The sequence below is a fragment of the Atractosteus spatula genome, chromosome 26 (genome assembly GCF_055471065.1).
Source record: "Atractosteus spatula isolate fAtrSpa1 chromosome 26, fAtrSpa1.hap1, whole genome shotgun sequence".
Classification (NCBI taxonomy): Eukaryota; Metazoa; Chordata; class Actinopteri; order Semionotiformes; family Lepisosteidae; genus Atractosteus; species Atractosteus spatula.
Window position 1 is genome coordinate 7,584,867 of NC_142731.1, and position 27,242 is coordinate 7,612,108.

Here is a 27,242-nt window from a genome sequence, read left to right on the forward strand (position 1 = left end):
AGCTCATACCTAACTTTTAATGTATTATTTTTTGTTCTTATGTCGCAGAAAGACCCCACTTTGAATAGGATAATTAATTAATTATAAAAATAAATGGGTAGGCTTGATCGTTAACTTGTAAAGCAATGTTTTTAATGCAACCTATTTCATGATCTTGCGGATAGTACGTTTGCTTTATTCCGCTTTTCTCCCCAAACCTCGATTCCGGTGTCACACACAGCGCTTTTGGTTTGGGAGTTACTGCTTTACGGCTCTCAGGTGGCCTGGAAGGTTAATGCAGTTCTGAGTCAGTTACGAGCTACGCACAATAAAGAGCAGACGTCTGCGAAACCTGTCGGCCTCCAGCCCTGGTTTCTGCTCATTTGAAGTAGTGATTTATTTGGAAAATCAGATTAGGCCCCCTTGAATCTATTTTAAGCCAGTGACCAAAGCAAACTTCGGCTAGCAAACTAGGCTGAATACTCCCACATGCCCGCTTTCACTCAAACGTCAGTCGCCTTCACAACACATCAAGCGACGTGGAAAAAAAACGTAGAAACGTTTTTGGTGTCAGGAAAACACGGCGCTGTTTTGCATAGCTAGGATTCTTTTATTTGTACAAATCGTACAGCTGTACAGCAACAGGAGATCTAGCTTGTAACAGCCAGCCATGGCCGGCCCCGAGATCCGCTCAAAGCCCATGTGCACAGGTGGAGGGGCGAGGCCCCTGCAGTGAGAAGGGGGTCTCTGTGGTTTGTAGACCCCCCAGCATCAAGCTTGGACAGCTGGTTTTCTGTAAAGGAGGAGAAGAGATGGAATGCCATATCCTAGCGCCTGATTAACATTGCGTTCGCTGCTTTTTTGCAGATTTACGCTACTGCGCCTCAACCTTTCGCCACTGGACTGGATGCAATTGAAAGTTGCTCTGGATAAGGGCACCCGGCCAGCTGCACACTTGTGCAGTGAATGTGATGCGTCTCTGCGCTTGTGCAAAGCCAGCCTACCACGGGCGAGTGGGTTTGCACAAGCAGAGAAACAGGCAGGCATGGAAAAACAGGGGGCAGCTCGGTATCGTCTGGGAGAAGGAGACCTCATGGCTTTGGAAGCCAAGCCGAAAGGACTATGACTACGTAGGCTGCAGCAGGGAGGCCTGAGCCTGGATTGCAGTCTCCCGATCCAACAAGAGCTGTGTCCACTAACGGATCACTCACTTTCTACATCTGAACTGAGCCCTGCGTCAGAACAGGGCAGGCTGCCCTGAGGTTGCTGTGCTCTGCTGAGATGCCACTACCCTGCCTTGGCTGCGTCTATTCTAAAGCATCCATCAAACCTAACTGACCTGGTACACTCGTTCTAGTGTTTCTATCCTGCTAGCCATGAGGAAACAGCACAGGTCCCTCGCTCGTACCCCCCAGGGCTCCCCCCTGGGCTAGGTGATCATACAGCCCCCCTTCTCCTTGAATGGGTTCTTGTCCTCTGGGATGCCTTTGAGGAGGGGGTCCTCGGCAGCTTGCGACTCCATCCACTCCACCAGTTCCTTTGCTGTTTTGGAAACCTGAAAGTGCGAGGGAGGAGCAGGGGTGGGGAGGCACGGAAAATAAAAAAAATAATTGGATACAGGCTCACATAGCTTTGTGTATTTGTCCAACCTCATTCCAAACGTGCATTCCTGGAAATGGCACTTTTGCACCCATCGATCAGCAACATAATTCCATTTGAGGAGTTTGCGTGGTACATTTGCGCAGCAATTTCATATGTGTTACCATGGTTTCCTTCTGCGCTTGCTACTTGTTAATGTTGCACTTTTTATCTTTACCAAACTAGATGCTGGTGATGCTTCTATAATTTAGGGAGTCTTAGGTTTGCCTCAGTAATAGTCACGGTCTAATCATGAAAAGCATAAAACCACAGGAGAGGAAAACCATGATAATATCTGATTTTGAAGGAAATGTTCGGATATATCTTTAACCTAACAGAAAAGTCTTTCTGTGTATAGGATTGCAAGGGCAGTTTGCAGGACAGAAGCTGCAGAAGCACTCTTAGAGGGGTCTGAGGAAACTCTTGCCCAAATCTAAATGAATAAATTATTCTAGGCAGTTTTAGCACCAATTTCTATATGGTTATCACAGTCCATTGCTGAGTAAGAATCACACATTTGACAGTTCCTGTGCATGACCATATGTTTTCAATGCACGACCAGTAGCACATCTACTTAATGATGTGCAAGAGCTGCACATCACTAAGCAGAAAATATTGCATCCCAAACCTCCTGTGTATTGTGTCTCGAAATTCAACATGCATCTTCAAGGCACATGCAGATCAGGTTTCTCAAAGCTTGAGGAAAATGGGAATCTTTTTTAATAGAGCTCCCCCAGATAGAAAAAAATCACTTACCACCATCCTCTCAGTTTTCACCTCTTTCTGGAGCTGCTCCAGCTCCATCTTCATGATATCTTTGTCTGACATGTCACGAGCCATCTTGCCCTGGGGGGGGGCAGAGAAGTGAGAGGCAGCATGAAACTGTAGCGTTTGTGTGCGAAAGGGATCTCTCTAAACTTGATTGAGCTCTGTGCCGGCTGCGAAAGAGAGACTGACACCTGTTTCGTGGAATGTTTGCAGAAAGAGTATGTGACACCTCAGAGCAACTGAAATGAACTGTGGCAAATAATTGTACTGATTTATGTACGTTGTATGATAATCTTCATATTTGGCCTAAATATAGGCTCAATAGTTTCTCTTAAACATGGCATCTACCATAACCCAGAAGATTGTTCTGAAGTGGTGACTATAAACAAGTGGAAAAGAACTTTGAATGGATCCAATATGTACTGGGTATGTGTAAGTGTTATATGTGTTATGTCATTATACCAGGACTGTTCTTAAGCAAATTCCAATCAACGTGGGTGACATGGAAATAAAGTGTTCACTTGTCTGACTAAGCACTAAAAACAGTTTGGAAATGCTTGTGTGCAGAGCACAGCAATAAACATATATTCTGTTTATTGTTAAAGGAAAAAAAACTTCTGTTAAAGGAAATGGGAACAAGTAAACACAGAAAGGTCAGCCAGTCACCTAGAAAAGTAGAGAACCTGTTGGACAAGACGTATTAACAATGACCTAGATTTATTAATTGATCAGATCGCTTGATAAATCCTCACCTATCCAGTAAAGAAGCACTGTGTCTATATCACTGTGATGACATGGTGTTTTCATGCCTGCATCTAAAACACTGAGCAGACCACTACAGTTAGTATAGAACACGAAAGCCCATTTTGCAGAAGGATCCTGCTTTAGTCCATGCTTTGAGTGACTTCAGTACTGTATCTTCTACTAAATATCACTGCTGGCGAAATCTGTAAATTGTCTTGTCTTGCTCTGAAGATGATTTATAGCAATTTTGGACATACAGCTGTATAACAGTCAATTCTGCAAATGTGTTAATACCCAAAGACAGATCACACTGGCAACAGCATAACACAGAGTTTACAAAGAGTAACATAATTGTCTTACCTATTATACTGTGGGCCCAGGGCTATAGAATTGAGTGGCTCTGGTTCTGTAGAACCATGCAGTCCAGTTGCCTGCCAGTTCCCTTCTGATGGGATGGTCCTACTTGACGAGGGGCAGGTGGGCAGGGGAAGTTCAGGGGGAGGGGACGGGACTTGCTGTCATCAATCCGCTGATCAGATTTAGTAATCAGAATAATTAACGTGCCAAATGTCAACCTAAAAGCACATTAACCTGGAAGCCTGTGCAGGGAGCTGGCTGGTGGGGGTTGTGAGGTTCCCGTGATTGTACATGTGAAAAAGCCTTTGGTGACATTGCCAAAATTGCATGCACGCGTATACAAGATGAACCCTGATTTACAGAGAGAATGAGTACATATTAGTCGGCACTGTGGGCTAACTATGAACCATTCCACTATCTCAGTGGCTGATGTTATCACATTCAATTACCAGCACTGAAGAATATAGAGAAAACAGGTCAATTCCTGTGTTTACATGAAAGATATAGAAAACCATGACTAGCATTGGGAACAACCTGCACAACCCTGAAACACGTTTGACTTTTTATAATACAACCAACAGCTGTTTAGATCTTGCCCTGAAAAACAGTTTTGTTCTTCGAAACAATAATAAACTTTTTCTTTTTAATGCAATGACTTAAATGACACGAAACAGGGGTGGCTGTGGCGCAGTGCGGGGCAGGCAGTGGTTTGCTAGTTTTCAAGGCTCTCATGTTGTCCTCCCACCACGAGCACGATCACAGTGCAGAACTCCGAAGACTTCTCGTGTTAATGTCTGCAGTTACATCCACGTCTGTCAAAGGAACAAAACGCACCACACAGCCTCAAAATGGAGGCCCAGTAGTGAAAGATGTGCAGGACGTGTTTATTTTGGCCTCCTCTGAGACTCTCTTAGGGAACCACAGACTTGCACAATCTTCCATGTCATTGCTCATGCAAAAGACCTGCCCTCCCGCCATGAAGCATTTACTTTAAGGAAACTACAAGATGATCAACACAGAACAGTCAGACAGTCTTAGTCCTTCCCTGTACATAAGTATTCTCCTCCCCCCCCCCATCCCATCCCATCCCCATATCCGAAAAATCTCAGTGACCCACTTACCCCGAGGCAAGATTCCGGGGCTGCCTGCGTCATTGTTTCTTTAATCCCTGCTAAGGATCTTGTCTGGCTTCATCCTGCGGATTAAGACCTAAACCCGGCTGGTCTTAGATTAGCCACTATATCCCTCTTGAGAAATAAATTAAGCAACATACGATTTCCTCCCTCTTTGCCTCACCTTAGCCTGCATGCACATTGATCAGCAAGCGTGCCTTTCCTAATGAGCGCATTATAACCCATTCACACAAAGCGTCTTATTCCTGGCAAGGGCGCCATCGGCTGCAGGGCGAGATTGTATTTTACGGGCATGGGAACAAGTGAAGATTTATTCCATGCTGAAAAGAGAAGGAAAGAGACACAGGGTTTTGGCTGTGGAGCCCATCAGCAGTACGTATAAAGAAGGGGGGGGATTCTGCACATGGGGGAGAAGCTCAACGTGTCAGTTACCATGAACGCAACAGGCCACATAGATCATTCCTGTCTGAACCTCGTCACGTCACGCAGTCAGCACGTTAACGGCATGGTTTGCCGATTCTCACTGCTGCAGACACCACATAAACCACGGGGATTAAAAAGGGGCTCTGCTACAGCTCGTTCGAAACTAGAGTACAGGGACAAGTAAAGGTTTATTCCAGGCTGAAAAGAGAACAGACACAAGGTTTCAGCCCAGCCGAGGAGCTTTCTTCGGGTGTCATGCTGACGCCGCTACCTCCTGTACTTGAACGACTTCAGGCTGCTTCTGCCGCGACGAGTGCCAGATTTCCCACGGAATAAACCTTTACTTTTTCCTCTGCAGTTTACGCATGCTGACGCACTTCCCCACTTGAGCTACTTCTACAGGTTAAAACCGCTGATGAACGGCTGTGCGCTATTTCTCTGTTTTGGGCAGCACGCATTCTTGCAGGGTTTCTCACTTGGGGGAAGTCGGTGAGAGCAGAAAAGATTCTCTGGTACCTAGAAGCGGAAGCTACAGCACATAATCTTATCTGGGCTGTTTTCCCACACTGGTCCCGGTGATTGGTCACCTAGAAAGTCAGGACTGGTAATAAACGGCCTCCCTGCAAATATCATGTTTTCAGACGGATTGATGTCGCTTTCCCAGGTTATGTAGGAAAAGGATCAAACGCCTTCAATTAAGCTGAACATATATCACGTCTACATAGTGAGATTGGCACAATCCAAGCAGGAAAATTCCCATTTTGGACATATTTTGGATTTTAAAACTTGAAAACGCTCTCATTTGTTTCCCAAATATTAAAATCCCAACCACTTCATCATCACCGTTATTATTCAATAATAATAATGATAATAATAATAATATTTGTTGCTTTTTCAGCTGTTCTTATGAACAAAATAACTTCGACTAACTCATCACCACAGCACACGGTCCGGTCAGACAGTGGTTTAGACTACGAGACAGATTTGGAGTTACTACAGCAGAAACAGTGAGACACTCCCTCTAGTGGCAATATTTGGCTTCAATTCAAAGAATAAGGGCGCACAGATCAATTCTGCATATTTATGATGCAGGTCAGGCATGCATTATTGCAGAATTGTTAATATTTCAGTTTCAGGGTTGCATCTATCAGCAGTGCGTATAAGGAAGGGGTGAATTCTGCAGACAGGGGAGAAGCTGAATGTGTCAGTCACCACTAACCCTACAGGCCACAGATTGTTCCTGTCTGAACCTCGTCACGTCACGCAGTCAGCACATTAACAGCATGGTTTGGCGATTCTCATTGCAGCAGACACCACATAAACCACGGGGATTAAAAAAAGGGTCTGGTAGAGCTCGTTCGAAACAAGAACATGATCGGATCTCACAGACGATGAGCTTCCTGTGGGCAGTGACAAGGCAGGATACAAGATATGGCTACGTGCAAGGTCCTGCAGGTGTTTCTCTGCAAATGCAAAAGTTTAGATGCACAGAGTCTAGCTCTTAAATAACCAGAGTTTCAGTCTGAATTGACCAGTGTGGGAAAAGTTCTCCAAGCATGCTTTAAGCTTGTGCGTATTTCTACAGCTGGATGTAGTATCAGATGTACCATATACTGTATGATGTACGTTATGTGACTGTGTGCATCTTCGGTTACATTCACTGCGCAAATTTGACACTGATGCGGTAGTTAACCGGGTCTTTATTAAAAAATGAAGAATACACAAGTTTTTTTTCCAAAACACCTGAGAATATCACGAGTTTATTATAATAAACACTCTCCTGTTTCTCATGCCATTATCTGTTTCTGAAATAGCATCTTTTTTTGTTGTTGGAATTGTTGCCAATATTTGTTTTCATTTTCAAATATTCTGCTTCCCTGGCCCTGGACAGATACTGGCCTTTGTGATTCCTGTACCCAATATACGTTTTGTGTACTTGTGGATTTATTAATTTATTATATTCTATCAGTCGCAGGCTGTTGTTGCTATTATTTCCCTCCAGCTCTCTACAGAGGTCACAGATGACAGCAGGTACAGATTAGGGCTATTATCTGAAACACAAGCAGACAAAGCTACATCATCTTGCATTTCAAATTTAACGCTTACAAAAACGGCAAATCGTGAAAACCACACACATGATAAAAATTACCCTTGCTTGACTGTCTGTTAACAGGTGACACATTGCATAGCTCATAATCAGTGTTGTTCTAAACCTCGAGATAAAGATCAAGAACAGTTCAGCAGGTTTCTGTCTAGATAACCTAATGACCTAATATTCAGCCCACACAAAACAGAGAGTCCTTAATGCATGAGTTCCTCACACAGGCTGCAGACCCTGGGAGCAGAACAAGTCCATTAACTTGAGCTATCCTTCAGAGACAGAAGATACACGAGGCAAGATCCTGTCAGTACAAGCATTCATTGTTAGTAGAAGCAGATATCATGCTAGAAATTGTGAAGGCAGCCAAACACCAGGCCAAGTATCAACCACAATATAATCTAGCAGTACCTTGAGATAGGACAGTGAAGTAAGGGTGCTCAGATGTGCAAGAATTCTAAAGATTGGCTTTACTGTGGATTCCCAGTTTGTCAAGGAAGGACTGTCTCAAGAGAGTGAACATGAGTGTGGTCAAGCAGTTGAACAGCCTCAGTCTAGCAGGTTCTCGGTCATGCATGTGCGATTTGCTCCTTCGGCATTGAACCATGGGCAATTATTCTGGCCCGGAGTGTGGAAAGACAACGCAAACCTGGCTCATGCTGCACCAGTCCAGCCCCCGGGGGAGCCATTCATCTGAATGCGGGGGGGGGTTGTTGGGGCGATCTGGTGATACCCACACCCACTGCTGCATTATAAAGCATTATAACTGCAGTGAAGAAAGCATTAAGGAAGTCTGAAACCACACGAGGAACTTGGTAAGCAAAACAAGTGGTATCAAATAAACTGCATAACTCAGGACAAGTTCCACATCCAGCCAAAATAACCAGTTTGTAATGTTCGCATTTGAACCAAATCGAATGCACAAAACAACACTGCTGGCAACAGAGACGGCCATTCAGTCCTGGATATTTTCCTGGCATAGCCAGGGTTCTTACTCCCTTACCCAACATATCACAAATCGAAACTGTTTATTATATCTTCCTGACACATTACAACAAGAAAGAACTCCCATTACACAAATTCACAAAACAAAGACAGTGCAAAAACAATGCTCTTTTTCCCTCCACCATCACTGTAGTTAGTTGTATTGTGTGTGGAACTGTGCGTTAAATCCACAATAGTTATGTATAAAATAATATCCCTTTTTAAATCGTCTAAGTTAATGCTGTACATTTATAAGTGCATTTTTTGTCAAATAAACTGTCCAATCCTTCCAGGGGTCAGCACAGTTCTACCTGCTTTACATTAGTTTGAACCCGTTATTTTATAAAAATGTTTTGATCCCTGTTTCCTGCATGGCTTTTTCCCCAGTGTTTCCTCACAATTCTGGATTGTGTCGTCCGAATAGGGTCCGGAAAGAACTGTTCGTTCCAGCCTGCAAAGAATCTGATCTCACAGGAATTGCTCGTCAGATACCTAATGACATATTTCAGACACTTGTAGTGCTTTATTAGGCAATACAAGTACCTGTTTTTCTTCTTTGAATTTTTCCTTCTCAATTTAGTTTTGTTGCATTTTAACAATGCTTTGTATCTCCACTAGAGCTAATATAGAATAAATCTAATTGTGTATTCCCACCACAGAATTGCCAAAGTCCCAAAGTCCGTCTGCCTTAAAAATATAAGCTCCCAGTTGATGAAGTACAGGAGCACAGTTCCCCTTTTGTTTTTAACAAAGTGCACACTTTAAGAAAAAAAAATCCTCCTTCTTTCACATTGTAGAATGTCTCTCTCAATGCACCAATGCATTTCAGGAAAACTAAACTGGAATAAAAGACAATAAGGCTCCATTACTAACAAGAAACCTTTCGGAAGCCTTTGGCGTACCTGCTTTCAAATTTGCTTTTGGTTCACAAGAAACAAGCTCCTGTAACACCACACTAGACACTTGCATACAGTCTGTGGATCCTGTAGTGAGAGCATGGTGTCAGTTACTGGAGAAACACTTCATCCTGTTCTTAAAGAAGTGGAGGCCCAGCTTCATTTTTACTTCCTCCTGCTTTGGAGTCCGATATGTCCTGTACAGTTGCTGTGTCGCCTTCTCCTCTTCGGTCAACTCTGCTTGCGTCCTGGGCTGATGGTCAATGGTGATCTTGCTGCACGAGGCCACGAGCAGGCTGCCCAGGCCGTCCACGAAGAACTCTGGCATAAGACAAAAGAGTGCCCATCCATGAGTACCAGCAGGAGCTGTTGGCATGGCATTAGAGGAAAAAAACTCAGCGCCCGGCCAGCAGAAAAATGTCTTTTCTCCTTTTCATCTGGGAATCACAAAAAAACAAACTACGATTCAAACTGGTATCAATGCAGCCAGACTATAAGACAGCTGTGGCTAAGGATCCGTGCCTGTGGCTGGAAGGTTGCCGGTTCAAATCCCGCGGCCGGCAGAGGAATCCTACTCCGTTGGGCCCCTGAGCAAGGCCCTTAACCCCAGCTGCTCTAGGGGCGCAGTACAATGGCTGACCCTGCGCTCTGACCCCAAGCTTCTCTCTCCCTGTCTGTGTGTCTCATGGAGAGCAAGCTGGGGTATGCGAAAAGAAATTCCTAATGCAAGGAATTGTATATGGCCAATAAAGTGATCTTATAAATCGTCAGCATGCATAACATTGTTGCGTCTCCAAGCCCATTAAAGTCGGAACCCAGGCGCCCCTCACCTGTGTGGGCGACCCTCTGGAGCCGTGGATCAAACCCCACCTTGCGCACCGAGTCAGTCCGGGCCAGGAAGAAGTTGACCACGCCACTAGTGAGAACGCAGTCCGGGAAGCTGGGAATAGGCTGATAGTGACCCATCCTCCTGCTCACACAATGTCCATCCTCCCCTTCCCCATACACCAGCTGGAACGTGAAGGTATTGCCAGTCACCGAGCCTCCCACCTGTCCAGAGGAGGAGACAAGATTTGTGACACGCTGGCACAGGTTTGCGGGTTATGCTGGTGAGGCAAGGTACACCCTGGATGGGACACCAGTCCATTGCAGGGCAGACAGACACAATCAAGCACACACTTACACCAGGGCCAGTTTTAACAGAAGCCAATTAACCCACCAGCATGTCTTTGGACTATGAGAGCAAACTAGAGCACCCAGAGGAAAACCCTGCAAACACGAACTCCACACACAGATGACCCAGGAACCGATCCCAAGTCCCCCCCAGGCAGCAACGCGGACCACCGTGCTTCCCTAGGAAGAATTGAGTACTCTCACAGAAGAGAAAACCGGCAGACTCCTGCACTCAATATGCACTCCGTGCGAGTCTGTAACTCTGGGAAGTCATACGGTGGGCCATTGCACAGCGGTGAAATTATCATGTCAGATCATAATCTGGGCCAAACTCCTTTGGCAATGTTGCTCACGGATTCCTGGGAAAGTCTAATCACTGCCATAAATAAGGATATGTTAAAATGGCACCGTCACGGTGTGGTTCTGTTTGCCTGTCTGTCTTCAAAACTTTTCAATGAATTATGGCAACTGGGAGTCAGTTATTCTTATGTCATTGGGTTTTTGATTTCTTACAAAATTGAACACAGGCAGTTAAAATTAACAACAGGTTCTCCAAGACCCTGACCATAAGTACTGGCACCCCTCAAGGTTGTGTCCTATCAGCTCTTCTGTACTCTTTGTACACAAACGACTGTATTTCACATAGTGGTCCTGTGAAGATGTCTAAGTATGCTGATGATCCAACAGTGGTGGGGCTGATTTCATGTAATAATGAATCAGTTTACAGGGATGAGGTTTTATCCCTAGTTGACTGCTGCTGTTCTAATAACCTAGAGCTGAATGTTTCCAAAACTAAAGAGCTGGTGATTGGCTTCCAGAGAGGTGGGGGGGTCCCTTCTGCCACTGACCATTAATGGCCAGGAGGTAGAAAGAGTGGTTAACTTTAGGTTCCTTGGAATAACAATCTCCTCCTCTCTGAAATGGGAGGACAACTCAACCCGTATTGTTAAAAAAGCTCACCAAACACTCCTTTTTCTGCACCAGCTCCAACAGTTTGGGGGGTCTCTAGAAAGGGGATGCTGCAGTTCTACAAAGCTGTGATAGGAAGTGCGCTTACCTTTTCTAGAACGGTGTGGTACGGAAACCAACTGGAGAGAATTGTACGCTCAGCCTCAAAAATTGTGAGCTGACCTGCATCTCCGATATCTATGAGACCCGCATCCAACATAAAGGACTGAAAATACTTCAAGACCCTGGGCACCCAGCAAATCCCCTCCTTATTCCCCTCCCCTCAGGAAAAAGACTCAGAACCATTCAGACCAAAACCTATTGACTATTGATACTGATCAGCTCCCCAATCATACATCAGCACTTTATGATGACTTCTGACAATACAAGTGGACTATAAACCCTTCAATGCACCAGTCGCTTTATTTTTTATTTTCATTTATTCTTATGTTTATTCTTTTTTAAGTAATCTGGTTATAAGTTCTGTTGTGCCGCATGTTTTCGTGTTACTGTTCTTATTGTTTCATTGTTTAACTGTCATGAGGCAATTTCCCAACAACTAAGTTGGTAAGGCAATAAACACTGAATCTTGTTCCTTGAAAACTAAAGACTCAGACTTTGATTCCCCAAGTAGTGGCAAAGTAGTTTTTGGGAGTTATTTGGCACGACAGCTACTCCTGCCACCCAAAAGGTACCTGCAGTCCGGCACTGATGCCAGTGTCAGTGAGGGATGTACCTCTGGACAGTGCCAGTTCTTATTGGGCACAAGGCAAGATGGGCATATCTGACCAGCCTCCTTGCTGGCCGCCATTGTCCCAGTGTGGATACAGGAGCAGCAGCTGGGAGCCAAGTCTTTAAAATTCCAAATCGTGCACTTATGTAAGGAAAATTAATCATCAATTCCATAAAAGAAATCTCTGCACCTTAATGCCTAAACCTAATGCTCTTATCTGGCATCTCTTCTGACTGAGCCATTTAGAAAGCCTTGGTTTTTTTATTTTCCCATCAGTTCTAATGAACTCAAAAGCCGGCACAATTTTTGGGAAACGTCTTAGGAACCCCGGCTTTGGTCCGTAAGGAAAAGCACGAGAACGCGGCTTTTTCTGGAAAACCTGGAGAAACAATTGGACTCTCACCACGTCCAGCTCTGGCATGGCCTCCATCACCTCCACCAGCTTCTCGATTTTGGTGTTACCCGTGAACAGGAAATCGTCATCCACCCACAGCAGGTATTTGGTGCTGACCTGGGACACCACCAGGTTTCTCCCTGCAAACCAGCCCTATGGCACGGACAGGAAGAGACAGTCACACAGCGGATACAAGCAGAGGTCCCGGAGGAGAATGCGTGCCAAATACAATCCAAACACAATACACAATACAATACACTCATCAAGAATTGTTTCCAATCCAAAGTTTCCACAAAAGTTCCAAGCATCCACTGTTAAAGATCCATTTGTTCCTGGTCAGGAGTGCAGTATCCAGGAATCTTCCCTGAAATTAAGGAGACACAGAGGCAGGGCCACGCGCACACACAAGCACAAGCAGGGACAATGTGCAGACTACAAAGAATCCACTCAGCATGTTTCTGAGTGGATTCTTTGCACCAGGAGAAAAGTTTTAGCACCAGGGGAAAAGCGAATGCAAGGAGGACATACAGACTCCACACAGAAGGTGCCTCGGAACCACAATCAAACCCAGGACACAACAGGTGTGAAGCAGCAATGCTAACCGGGCACACTAATGCAAAAGTTACGAATTAAAAAATAAGAATGTCGTTTGGAATATGAGATATTTTGAACTGAAGTGATAATGAGGACACCTCCAACAATTATTTTAACCTGTACCAGCACAGCGCCAGGTTTTAAACTGCGGGGTGGAGATGATGTGGCAGTGAATCTGCTTCAAGGTGCACACAAAAACTGCACTCTCTGAATACTGCCTGCGGGTCAAAACTGTTGTGTGCATTTATCTAGAAGTAGTAATATTTCTAATACGAGACAGGTGTCCACAGCTAACAAGAGCTCTGTTAACAGTTAACCTGAAAGCCAAAGCTGTAAAAACTTAAGGATTTATTCCTCAGCCACCACCCGGTCTAATACTGTTCCAGTATGTACCTTGGCTGGAGGCATGATGTACTGCTCAATGTTCGAGCCATTGATTTTCTTTGGGTTGATGCTGTCGTCAGCAACGAGGATGTTCATATCCTTGTAAAACGTCCGGATGCTCTTAATGAGGACGTCCAGCTGGGTGTATCTCAGAAACGTTTTTGTGACAATTGTCACCTGAGAGCTGATGCCTGCAAGTGGGACAAACAAAAAAGGATCTGAATGTACTGTCTCCCTCCTCCTCAGCACGGCCCCCTCTGCATTGGACTCTGCAATCACCTGTTCTTTCTCAGGGGTTCCAGTATTGACTCCGGTTGCAAAAGTAATATAAAATTAAACCTGACTGGCTGTTAACTCCTTCCTCATTCAGCACACAAGCTCCGCAGCGTCAGACAGGAGAGTTAGCACAAGAATGACTTCTATGTGAGCCAGCACGGGCAGCCATTTGCCACATTGCATTGTAAACCGATTTTATGTGTAAAGAAACATTCATCAAATTCCAAACATTTAAATGTAATGTAGACTCCCACACAAAGTGAGAGATTGTTCTCTCTGTCACATGATATTGAACTTCATTCAGTGCCAGTAAACATGGACAATGAGTGTGTTGTCCTGGGTTTGTTTTATGGGGGTAGTTTCAGGAGTGTGGTTTTTGTGTTTTGCGCAACCCTGGATTTTGTATTGTATTGTGCTGAAAACCGTGAACCTCCAGTGCTCACCTAAGCAAACTGTAGCAAGCAAAGCATTTTCCCCAGAGAAGCAGGAGGAGCTCGTGGCACTGTTGTGAAACAGGCTGCCAGACAGTTACTCAAAATGCCCTGAGGGCACAGAAAACGTCCTTCGCCTTTTCGAAAGAAAAGTCAGCATCCGGCTTCAGCACTTTGTTCTTAAGGGTTTCTGAAATGCAAAGCAAATTCATGCCAACGTCTAATCTTACCTTGCCCTGGATCGTACAGGTGAGGGATCAGAGGCTGTTCAATCACAATGGGGAAGGTGGCGGAATGCTTCTCAAAGGTGAAAGAGACTACGAATAAAACAGACATGGATCTTGAACTCCTGTGAACTTTATCGTTTGGATATCTTTCAGCTGCTCTCAATGACTACCTAACTGTTCCATGCACTCGTTTACAGAACGCAAAGAGCATATTGTTTTTTTTTTCTTTAACAACATACATCCTTGAGCATGAAAAAGGCAATGTAAAGTTAATCTAGGAACCGATCAGTCATTGTAAACTTGTGATACAGTTTCTTTCAGTGTAAAATGCAACCCCTTTTGCACACTATTATTATTATTATTATTATTATGATTACCCAGATCTCCATCCTTGATCCTGTACAGAGTGCTGGTGTAGGTGACATGGCTCAGCAGGTGGTTCAGACGCTCCAGGTTAGAGGTGGAAATAGTCAAGACCTTCTCATTCTGTCCCTCAATATGATCGTCCCTTCCTGGCTTCGTGGTGGCAAGGACGCCTTTGCTTACGTTCAGAGAGACCTGACAGGTGTTTGTTTTTTTTAACAAATAAAACATTCGATTAAAAATCGACCTGGTCTTGGTCAAGTGTAGGGCTGTGTTTACAGCAAAGGACATCACCTGCACACGTTATCCTGATATTCTTAAGAAACTGATATTGAATCTACCATCAAGTGGTATTCAAAAAAATTCAATTTTGGAATTTCTTACTGAGCGTGTGGTTTATCACCATTTTCATATCATTTATTATCCAGCCAACTGTCCATACTTACAGATAACTGTAAAATATCCATCCTCCCATCTACCTATCCATACTCTAACCTCTTTATCCAGCACAGAGTCATGGGAGAGCTGGAGCCTATCTCGGCAAGCAACAGGCACTAGGCAGGCTACACCCTGAATGGGACGCCAGTCCATTGCACCATTTTCACTGATCATCCACTTTCAGAAGTGGGTTCTTTAAGCAGCACCTATAACCCCTCCCAGCTACAGTAGATGCACAGGGGAATGTTTATAGTTTTGTGGGATCATTTAGGTCATACAAAAGGTCATAGCACTTGCTTGTTCCAAGCGCTCGAGCACAATTTCCTTTCTTTAGTTCTTTCACCTGAATGGTGCTGATCTTTAAACCTGTTTCTCTATTAATATCTGATAAACCCTAATATCAATTCTGTTTTAGTGGCAGCGTTCGACACAATGTATTGCTATCACTGATTTTCTTACATTTAGGACACCTGTCAGAGCACACAATTTGTTTGACAGGTCAATGGAAACATTTTCAATGCGGCCTTTATTAGGCTAAATCCATGGAATTCATTTAAACTCTTTGGAATACAATGTTGAATTTGTAGGGTTTTTTTATGGGGTTTTCACTGTCCTTTCACTTTTGCTCAGTATAAGAAGCAAGAGAATCAATATTTACCAGTTACTCCAAAATACACTCTGCTCAGAACTGCGTAACAGATATGCTTTGGCAAATAAAGAGGCGGTGCTTTAAAGACAAGTGTTCTTGGTAAATCTAAAAAGATCACTGTGGAATGTGTTGCAATAGTTATTCAAGTACAACTTTACTTAATAATCCCATCACCCACACCTGGTTTCAGACAGAAACTGTCACCCAGCAAGGAAAAAGAAAGGGCTTTGAAGGTCAAATGACTATCTTGTGGAAAGAGCTGCTATATGAATAGTAATGGTTATATAAGGCAGTTTCTATACGTTTGCATCCCACAACATGCCTGCAAGCCACAGCTCTAGGTCTCAGTTTTGAAGGGTTTCTATAAGCAGGAACCAGCTGTCTCAATGAACCACAGTCAATTGTTTCTACTGCTCACTCAGAGACAGCTGGGGGATGTCTTTGCTCTCTAAAGTAGGTGTTCTTATTTCTGGTCTAAGGCAGCTGGTGTATCTACAGGTACAGGTTTTCTGGGTCTTTTTTAAGCAGCAGCACCCGAAAGAAGGTCTAGTTAAGCCACTAATGAGCTGACTCAGGTCATTATGAAACCAGCTGGACTGAAAACCTGTCTAGGCATCAGAACCCAGACTGGGGACTTCTGTTTTGTACACATCCAGACAGTTGCACTGGTTTGCTATACAAACTGTGACAAAAGACTGCCACGCACATATGAATCTGACATTGTAATGTTACTATTTGACGTTTTGCACAGGATACCCATTAGACCATTTTCATGTTGCCAATTTCAAGGAGGTCTGCTGCAAGAGTGTGAAAGAAAAGCGATTGCAGTTGAATGCTTTAGCCAGTGATATTCACTCCTGGTCCTGGAGGGCCACAGTCCACCCGGCGTTTATATACATATCAAATAAAGACCTGGAAACAGTGGTAATACTGTGGAGACCAAATGAATGAACAATTCAAATCAAGTGACTGAAAGGACAAAGTGAAAACCAGTATACCCAGTGGTTGTCCAGACCAGGAGACAATAGCACTGATTTAAGCAGTGCTGTCACAGGTAAAGGTGAGCTGTACTGACCTGATACTGCGTTTTTTTAGGTGCATATACACTTAACCCTGCAACACAGAAAAATGCAAAGAATTCCTTTTTAACACGCTGTTAATGTCACAGAGTGGGCTACTTCAGCTATCGCTGCTTCTTTCCGATACCTGGCCGCTCAGAACTGCACAAAGTAGCACAACCCAATTCAGATTTTGAAGCGCACTGTTTCATGTAGGCCCAGTTTGATGCAAGTTTACTTCATTCTGCCTGGCTGGCAAATAGGATTGTTTTCCTTGTAAAATGAACGGTTTCAGTCTATTTTGTTTTTGCTAGAACCCTAAATGGACAGGACAGGAAACTGTGTGGAGCTGCTTGTAAAACCTAGAACAGGAGATGCTTCTTTACACAAAAGGTTGTGGGAGTATGGAGCATGTTACCTAGCCATTTTATTATTCCCGATATCCTATACCATGATCTCATCCAACCACTTCTTGAGAGAAACCAGGACAACTACTAACGACCAGACGGGTTAGAGTGAGTCCAAAGCCCTCCTCTCCCTTCATTATTTTCTCATGTCCTCAAATCAATTGAAATTGCTCTGTCCTTTTTTCCACTCTCAGAATCCTGGAGGGAGATTGGAGCCTGAAGTGTTTTGATAAGAAACTGCGTTACACCTAAAGGGAGAGGATTATTAAGCTGAACACTCACATTCCTGCAAGCTACTCCCTGAATGTGGCAGATGTTTATCCTCATGAGCGTGCTCTCGGTTCCTAGCAAGTGAAAAACAAATTCTAATTCCGAACATAAGTGCTACTGCTACTCTGGCTCCTGATTCTCCATCGGATCACTATAAAAACCACAGTGAGCCCCTCTCGCCTTCACATTCATCTTTCTGCACCCCTCCTTTACCCCGGCAGTCTCCTCACTCTGCAGGGTGTCCTGACTTCTTTGTCCTTTGGCCAGGCAGTTAAGATTAGATCACTTTACAAGCTAAGATAAAATTAGATCACTGTATTGGCCATATACAATTTCTTGTATTAGGAATGTGTCTTTTCTCAGACCCCAGCTTGCTGTCACAGACAGGGAGAGAGAAGCCTGGGGTCAGAGCGCATTTGGCCTGGGGCCATTTATACGGCGCCCCTGGAGCAGTCGGGGTGAAGGGCCTTGCTCAGGGGCCCAACGGAGTAGGATTCCTCTGTTGGCCGCGGGATTCGAACTGGCAACCTTCCAGCCACAGGCACAGCTCCTGAGCCACAGAGCCACTGCACCGACCCACCCCAGCGGTGAGGGCTTAGCCCTCAGCCCAGTGGGATAAAGCCAAAGCTTTATATGTCAAATGTCTTTTATTAGCATTCCTAAATACATTTTTTTTTTTACTGGGTGATCATGTTTGGCTAGGGCTGCTTCTGTTTGACACACAACTGAAGCTGGTTAGTTGCATTTTTGTATATCAGCCCAAACCACCACCTCATGATCATCAGAAAATAAATCATCATCGTCACTTTCAATAAGTGCACATCCAATTCAAGGTCATGGTGGCCCAGAGCATTGGGAGCAAGGCATGCAAACTCCACACATCCACACAGACAGTGCCACAAGTCTGGAATTGAACCCAGAAATGACTGGGTTCAATTGACACAGACCCATATCCTTTTTACCTCTTAACTATTCTTATTAGCCCAGAGACATAACAAATTCTACACAGTACCTATCCTTTCAGCGTAATTGTGGTACTCCTTCTGAGTGCCAATTACTCAGTCAGTCTAGCTAGGCCTCATTCCACAGATTTTCTTCCCTATAACAGGCAGGTCTCTCTCAGAGCCACCTCCCTCTGCTTCACAGAAGTCTCATTCTATTACAGTCTGTTTGGAGAACATATTTCATCCCTTTGTTTCACAATTCAAAGCACTGTTCATAAAAGCTGAGTCCTCCTGAGAAAGAAATACTATGAGTGAAATATTGACTGGATCGCTTCTAAAATAGACGAAAGCTCTTCGGTAAGAAGATTCTATACTGAAGTTATGAATTAATGCCATGACCTCATTGTCTTTAACCCAAGAGAATATGCTTGAAGGTGTCCACTTTCTTTAATGTGGGAAAAGCAAACTAATGAGGTATTTAAGGAAGTACAGTATTTCCGAAGGGGATAAATACAGAGTTTTGCTCCAGCATGTTAACCTTTTTATGGCAGACAACAGAGCTCAGGATATGACAGTTGTTTTTTCCCAGAAAACAAGACATTCACTGGATCCTAATGGCTGGAAACCTCATGCCTTGTCCTGGGCTGAAACCATGGCATGCTTCATAAGAATCCCTGAAAGCTAAAACTAATTCTGACATGGCATCTGTGTTCTTACACAACAAAATAAACCACTGATAAGGGGTGAGATGTACACAGTGACCCAGCTGTGCCAACATATGGATAATGAGGCAGTGCACAATCGCCCTTTAAACAGTGAAAAAAGTTGTTTACAAAAGATTTGACAGCTGCATCAAACGCCACCATTAGGAGGTTAGGAAACTCTGCGTACCTGGAATAGAGGTTTCTTGGAGAGGAAGCACGCGGACTCCTTGAATGGGATACATCAGGGGAGAATTTGGCTGGGCCAAAAGCAGTTGCTTTAGAACCGACTGTTCCCTGTAGAAGTCACGAACAATACTGTTTAGATTTCATCTGACTCCATTAAATTCACTTTTTCACTATTAAAGCATGGACCACTAGACTTAAGAACAGCTTCCACCCTACTGCAGTACCCATCCTCAACAGCTAATTGCAACGCCTCAGACTTAATACACATCTGCACTATGCACCTTTTGCATGGTCTACCATGTTTTCTCTCTCACTACTACATATTTATGGTCCCACAACATATTTATCGTTGCTGTTATTATGATGTTTGTAATGTACTGTCTCCATTGTGTGGTGTTGTCTGTTGTACTGTGTATGTCCTGAGAGATCAGAGCAAATAAGAATTCCAATGTACATATACATAGATGGGGTGGGGCTCTGTGGCTAAGGATCTGCGCCTGTGGCTAGAAGGTTGCTGGTTCGTATTCCGTGGCCGGCAGAGGAATCCTACTGCGTTGGGCCCCTGAGCAAGGCCCTTCACCCCAACTGCTCCAGGGGCGCTGTATAAATGGCTGACCCTGCGCTCTGACCCCAAGCTTCTCTCCCTGTCTGTGTGTCTCATGGAGACCAAGTTGGGGCCTGCAAAAAGACAAATTCCTAATACAAGACATTGTATATGGCCAATAAAGTGATCTTATCTTATATGGCAATAAACTCCTCTACTCTACTACTCTACTATGTGCTGTTACTTAATTCACAACTCGCTAAGAATAACAACAGCTAAGAATTCAGTGTTCTGAAGGGATTATGGGCTGTTTAGTGAAAATGTGACTTAAACCTCTTGGCTGAGGGCCAATCTCCTGGCCAGAGGACGAGGAGGCTGGGACCCCCCAGCAGAGTGAGGAGTGACCAAGAGGCAGCTGCAGAGGGGGAAATGGGGTGGAGGAGGGACGCAAAAAGATGTAAGCCAGGGGAGAGAAGGGAATCGTGTACAGTATTTCTAGCGTTCTAGAAGAGGAAATGACATCAGGAGTGATTGCTAATTACTGACAGTTGAGTCTGATTGAACTTGGTTGTTGTCATCACCCCCGCACTTCTGTTACAAACTCCCCAATGGTTAGCATGCCTGACTTTTTGAGAAAACCCTTCCGAAGCTTCGGAAAATAGTGAACAGACGGAGCCCAACACCATCGCGCTGATGCTGGACACTGTTGAGCACAATGAGTGAACCGTCTACTCCATGCCAGGTGTGTGCTTACCTGGCCTGGTGCTGTTTGTACTCTGCTTCTCTCCTCCGTTTGACTTCGCTCAGCTCAGGTTTATCCACAAAGTCTTCCAGATTGAACTCGGTTGGCGCTGATAGGCAACTGCACTGCGAGCTGTGGGAAAAAAAAGGTAAAAACATGCAGGATTATTCCCCGTTCCTACAGAACTTCCTCAAACCACAACGTAAATAATTCAACGTTATAATGATCAATATAAAAATAAGACACGTACAATAGACTTTTATTGAAATCTCTGGAAAACATATTTCTACAGTAACTGTTAAATCACCAATTACCAAAACACTTGACCAATTATGTTGGCATTGTTTGTATTCCATCTTTTTTCCGTTAAACTGGTTTACTTAATAATTCTTTACACTTATATAGTGCCTTCTGGATACTCCAAAGTGCTTTACAGGTAATGGGGATCCCCTCCACCATCACCTGGATGATGCGACAGTACGCTCCCCACCAGGGCCGACTGAAAGGGTGGGTGGGGCCCAGGGTGGGGGGGGTTCTTGTGTGTCTTGTGGCGGCAGGGAGCAGCGCTCAGGCGATGAAATAGCTCCCTAACCGGCCTGCGCAAACAGACACGCAGAACCGAACACAACTACTAATCGCCATCGTCTCTAATGCTGTCGGTACCTTCAGGTTTCTCAACAGTAGCATCCTTGGCACTCTGACATGCTGAACACACAAACACACACACTGAACACAGCACACACCGGGCACAGCACACACCGGGCACAGCACACACACTGAGTCCAAGACAGCCCTGCCCCTCTGACACGCTGAACACACACACTGAACACAGCAGTCGAGATCTCACCACTAGTGTCCGTTTCTTCTGCGCTCCTGGTTTTTACAACGAACCCTTCCAAAGGCCTTTAAGAGACACATTTGCATTTTCCCTCTTCTGCTTCCTTTTTCTTTTCTCGCCCCCACCGTAGTATCTTCTAAACCTGTCCCCATCTCTGCTTGTGCTCGCCATTGCTGCCCATCGGCTAACCTTTTTTCCCCAAGCTAGTTTAGTTCTGCCGCAATCACTTTTAGCTGCCAACTGATGGCCCGTGACGTAGTTAGCGCGGGACACGCCTCCAGTTCTGAATAAAGCACCTGCTCCTTCACGAACTTTAGATTAGAGGTCTTTGCTCACAAGGGGTGTCAGGTTACTCTAAACCACCCACTCACAAGAGCCAGTGTCCACGTAATCAACAGGCACCAAGCTAAACATTCACCCAACAACATGGGCCAAGATAGTATCGCGCCAATAGAGTATTACAATGTATGTACAGTATATACAGTATACATGAGACAGACCTTCCCTTGAAAAGTTCAAAGGGTGGCAGTTTCACCAAGAGCTGAGTGCACCCAGCCCAATGACTAATCGCCCGCCCTACTCCTGGGACAGCCATGCCATGTGAGCACCTCTGCTTCAGGGCATGGTGAAGGTTCAGCCCAGCCTGCACTCAGAGTAAGCACGGCAGGGCCATTGCTTCACTCATTGCTTAACAGATTAGTTGAGTGGCTTCCTCATTGTTTCTCAGGCTGGGTGCGGCTCTGTTGAGTTTCCTCCCTTCTCCCCCTGTAGCACTCGAAGCTGATCCATTTCTGGCAGGTGTGGGAATTCCGGGATGACCAGAATGCCATCACCGGGGTTGGGAAATGTTTTTGTTTCATCAGAGTGAAACCAGGTCTTGACGTGACTCAACCTACTTTGCTCCACTCCAAAAGCCTTGCCATGTCAACATTGAATTAAAAAAAGATATGGTCAGCATGAAGCTAATAGAGCTGAACCTGTTCCTGCTAACATAACGATTGATTGATTGTTTTCTGATCTGCATGCTATCAAATGTCATAAACATTTCCAAGTGGGTGTGTTCTACAAAAAGGACTTTGTGATTAGAACTGTCACTAAATAGTGATTATTGAGGAATGATTCCTCAATTTCCGTTTGGGATCAATAAAGTCTTATCTATCTATCCAGAGTGTCAAAGGGAATTTTAAACTATGAATCAAAGCAAAGAATGGACTTACCTTTTTTGGGGGGATGCATGAATGGAAGTATTTGACTCATGATAGGTCATTTGCACGGGTGTGTGCAGTGATTTTGTAGGGTACAGGAAGTAGGAGAAAAATCCTATGCACAGAACAACAACAACAAACACGCCACAGTCTTTTGTCTTCATCCTGTAAAAAGGTGAAGTATTACATTGCATCACAGATTTGCAGGTGCATAGCAGAAAATATTTAGAAAACACAAACCACAGACTTCAATTGAAAAACATTACTCATCCAACCTGGCAAATGAGCTAGTATTGGCATTCATTACAAATACTCCAAAACTCTGGCATCAATTAAAAGGCACTGAGAAAGTCAGCCCAGTGAGCATCTGCAGTATCAACAGTGAAACAGGACCCAGAGAACACATGTGGGAACTACACTGAAGTACATTCCAATCTGAGACCAGGAGGTCCTTCTAGACACAAAGTGGAGGGGGAGTATGGAACAAGCTCCCTTTAAGAAAGACCCAGATTAAATCATCAGATCTACTAACTACAAAAAGGACTAGATTGGCTGAATGTCCTCCTCTTATGTTCTTAATAATTCATTGATGGAAATGTTTAAAACTATATTCCTCTCAGCTGCAGGTTTCACATACTGTACAGTGCAAATGTTTAGGGAGTCCGTTAGGTCACACTGTCTCAGAGCTGGAAACAAAAGTTAGTTATCATGTTCATTTAAGTCTCGCAGAGTCTGATCTCAAAAGAAAAGCCTGAAGATCCTGGGATCACAAAGAACATACCCAGATTCAGGTTAGCTTGCACGACATGTAGGCATAGCTCTGAGGTTTTAAAGAACAGAACCATAAACTCCATAACAATCACATTTACACCATGTGGTTGGAGAGATCATTTATTCTCCTGCAAGACACCTTACCCGAAGGGGGTGTTTTTTTTCTGTTTTATTGGTTATTGTATATTGGGTCATTGATTCCTATGGGGAAGTGTTTTGAATGTCCACAATGCCTCAGACTGCACATCTGCCCTATGCAGGTTTTGCATTGATGCAAAAAGTAGAACATGGATGAAATAGCTACCATCCATCCATTTTCTAACTGCTTCAGGACACATATTAACTAATGCATTTAAAATCCCAAAGACCTTGTGTACTGAGGACACAATAATATACTGTCACGGACGTCCAAAGGGACTAACCGTGGGGAGCAGGAGAGAGGAAAAAGACCCATATGCGAAGCGGCGAGATGGGAAAAAGGCCCGGGCTCATAGTGCAAAGAGTTCAGGAATGCCGTATAGAAACCTATGCCCTCAGGGAGCGGACGTGGGGCGCCCTGGTGCTAGGCGGGTCTCAGGACATCCGAACGTCAATGCTGAGCGAGGACAGAGTGCAAGACCCGGAAATATATAGCCCAAGGGAAAGAGAGGGACAGGAAGGACAGCAGACCAGAAACTAGGGACAGGACAGAGAAGGAGCGCCCTCTGGCTGCAGAGGGTGTGACATATACAGTACTTCAGAACGTACATTTAGGCATCCATATACAGGCCTATTTAACTTCACAAGCACAATTAAGTTATCCAGGCCGACTGTAAATTGGGTTTTTAGTTTTTAAACAGGTTTAAAACAGCTTTAAACAGTTGTTCATTCTGAACACTTCTTAGCATTGGAGAGAATGATTAACTTACAGACTGACAGAACAGTATCACACCAAAGCTTACATGTTTGCCACACGTTCTTACATATATAGGTTGACTGTTAAATGTGGCACATTCACAATGCACCCATCTACTGCAAATAAATTCCTAAAAGTAAAAACTTCTGCTTGCAATGGTAGAGGTAAAGTGGCGACATTAATAAGCGAACATTAATAATGAAATATGAATGCGTTAAAAGGCATGCTTGTAGCTAGTCAGTTATCTAAGACTATAATGAACATCTGGCGATTTGGATAACAAAACAAAAACAAACAACTAAGTAACAATAAGCTGGTTTCGTATAATACGCTTGAAGAAAAATTGGATTAACATCACAGATGGAATAAAAGTTTAAGAAAAACCACAGTCATGATGAAAAACATAAAACACTGTGACGCATACGGCCACCGGTGAGAGCCGGCTGACCAGAGCGGTGACGTCACCGCCCTTTCCCTGTAATAGCAGGACCACAGCTGCTGTGCTGAAGGGAGATCTCTCTTTAGCTCAACAGGCGTAGCGTTACAATACGATCAAAATACTTGAGGTGTGGAGCTGCGTCAGCATGCGTAGGCTGCAAGGGAACAAGTAACAGGTATATTCCCTGCTGAAAAGAGGAGAAGGAAAAAACAACGTTTTGGCTGTGGAGCCTTCGTCGGGCTGAAACACTCGACCTTTGAACTGACACGCCCGAAGAAGACTCCACCTCCGAAACGTTGTGTTTTCCTTCTCTTTTCAGCAGGGAATATCCCTGTTACTTGTTCCTTCGGTCAAAATATACACGCAGAAGAGGCATGAATTCATGGGCGTACTAACAAGAGAAACGTGACGTAATTGCGCAATCGCGCTTGGTAGGATGTTTCGATAGGTAGGATAAAATGTTAGAGCACCTGGCGGTTTATGAAAACAGAGTCGCAGAATGTATTATAAATTCTATCATTCTTCAAGTGCTACTTACTCGAGTTGTCATTACACCGGCTGCCTTGCACGGACTCTTCTTTTCATTTTTTAGTTGATACACGTATTGTATTGCTATTGTACAGCCGCTTGATTCCCCGACTGCCCCGATCAGCTCAAAGACATGGTACCTGTCCCTGCTTCGCAGTGAAACGCCGCTTGCCCAAGCAAAGCTGAAACCCCTCCGTGCTCACCCCACAAAAGAAGACCAAACTCCGCCAGCCTCAAGTTTGCAAAGAGTAACTGAGGACGGGGGGGTGCAAAACGCGTACAGAGAGCCATCGGATTTCACGCAAAACGAGATCATTTAAATGCAGGTGTTTGCATATTCTTAACAAGCCGCCTCATGTTCAGGACGCATCTCCTTGACTAAGAAGCACTGAGGCTTTCACGGTATCACCTGTGGTTGCGCACGAAAGACTGCCGAGGCACAACGAAGAGCGCTGGGACACGAAAGTGCTCGTTACTTCACTTTGTGTTTAACAGTGCCTACAAAAACATATCTCTCTTTAATATTATTGAACAAATCATAGATGTTTGGCATACAGTAAGACAAAATAACCTTAATGTAATTTTGAAATTACACGGGTCTATAAAGAGGTGCCTAAATGCAAGTTCCGAAGTACATTATTGAGTTCTGTTATACATTGGGTGCTTGCAATTTTCAGCGCCCGTGTGCGTGTGTATAATGTTTACACGTCTGAAGGACTAGTTACTTCTGAAAACGTGGTTCGGTGAGAAAGAAACGCACAACACTTTATGATAGGAATCGGTTGTTTTGGCGTGTTTCCGATGAACTGATCATGGGTGCTAGTGTCACACACAAGTGACCGCTCATGAGAGAGAGAGAGAGAGAGAGAGATGATTCAGCACAGGTGACGAGGTAATAAACCTATCGCAAAAAAAGCCCGAAAAGTTTCACTTCTCAAGATAAGTTCCTGGTTAACCGCTTTAGTACAAAACCAGTTTATATGCTTTGAATAACAAGACATTAAGTACAATATTGAAAAGCTTTATGTGTCCGTTTTAAATTGTTTTAGCACTTCATCAGTATATTTATATATACACATAATTCGTTCAATAATGAATATTAAATGCCAGGAAGTGTGGAAAAGATACTGTAATGTTCAAAACCAAAGCACCTGGATTCATATTAGTGACTAGTCGGTCAAGTAACCTACTACTATGTCGTTTATTAATAGCACTTCCGGAATTCGGCAACAGGTTTTCAGTACGTAACGGCCTTTTAAAATTATCGAGAGTCGTTTCAATATAATTAAAAACAAAAAAAAGAGTTATTCAGGTTACGGTTTTAATGGTTTCTCAAATAGGTGAGGCTGCATACAGTGGTTTTCTCCTCATCGGAGAACACTGACGTATCGTCAAAAGAAGGAATCTCGGATTCTTTTAACGGAGCGCTCTTGATCGTATTCTCATTACAAAACAGCCAATGCTTCGCGAAGTTCCAGACGATTTAATTGAAATTAATGAGATTATAACTGTTTGTATTTGACTCTTCTTTAACCTTTTCCGCACCGGACCATTAAACTGTAGTTAGTCCAAATTCATACATACTTTTTATAAAAAGAGCACAACAAAGAGGCTAGTTCATATGATATTTACTAAAAAAAACCGGTATCAAACGAAATTAAACCCCGTACCTCGTGAAAACGTCGCTGCTAATTCCACACCTTGTTCCCAATCTTTCCCAGAGTGAGAAAGAAAGCGTTCAGTTCAGCTCTTGACGTGGGTGTCGGAGGGCGGTTCAAATAAACCACTAAAAAGTGACTAGAATAAACAGACAGGAGAAACTCCAGCCTAAAGCGCAAATGAACTGTGTTAAATAGATTAATTGAGGTTTGTCGTTACGGTGCTGCAAATCCAGAAACGGAACTAGTTTTAGGGCTTATTCGATTATTGTTGATGTACACTAATTTAATGTTGGTGTACAAAACAATCCGTATGTTCTTCCGCCTAACTCCTCTTGCGTTGTAATATTGGATAGGCTCTCGAAGAGAAGGTTCGGCCAAACTGTCAGTACGTGCAATCCACAAAGTTTGTTGGGCTGGTAT

General features: G+C 44.0%; 2 protein-coding genes across 2 annotated transcripts; both read right to left on the reverse strand.

Moving 5' to 3' along the window:
* Nucleotides 1–568: 568 nt before the first annotated feature.
* Nucleotides 569–3,577, reverse strand: gngt2b (guanine nucleotide binding protein (G protein), gamma transducing activity polypeptide 2b). Its single transcript, XM_088906361.1, has 3 exons — nt 3,490–3,577; nt 2,374–2,463; nt 569–1,534 (listed from the first exon to the last, which is right to left on the reverse strand). Exons 2-3 carry the CDS (start codon nt 2,455–2,457, stop codon nt 1,409–1,411), a joined length of 210 nt encoding a protein of 69 aa, XP_088762487.1. The 5' UTR covers nt 2,458–2,463; nt 3,490–3,577; the 3' UTR covers nt 569–1,408.
* Nucleotides 3,578–6,725: 3,148 nt separating this feature from the next.
* On the reverse strand, nt 6,726–26,922 carry LOC148814752 (N-acetylneuraminylgalactosylglucosyl-glucoside beta-1,4-N- acetylgalactosaminyltransferase 2-like). Its single transcript, XM_088906333.1, has 11 exons — nt 26,832–26,922; nt 22,541–22,693; nt 20,498–20,617; nt 19,201–19,307; nt 16,706–16,743; nt 14,558–14,738; nt 14,184–14,270; nt 13,256–13,437; nt 12,278–12,421; nt 9,851–10,070; nt 6,726–9,341 (listed from the first exon to the last, which is right to left on the reverse strand). Exons 2-11 carry the CDS (start codon nt 22,690–22,692, stop codon nt 9,127–9,129), a joined length of 1,446 nt encoding a protein of 481 aa, XP_088762459.1. The 5' UTR covers nt 22,693; nt 26,832–26,922; the 3' UTR covers nt 6,726–9,126.
* Nucleotides 26,923–27,242: the final 320 nt, after the last annotated feature.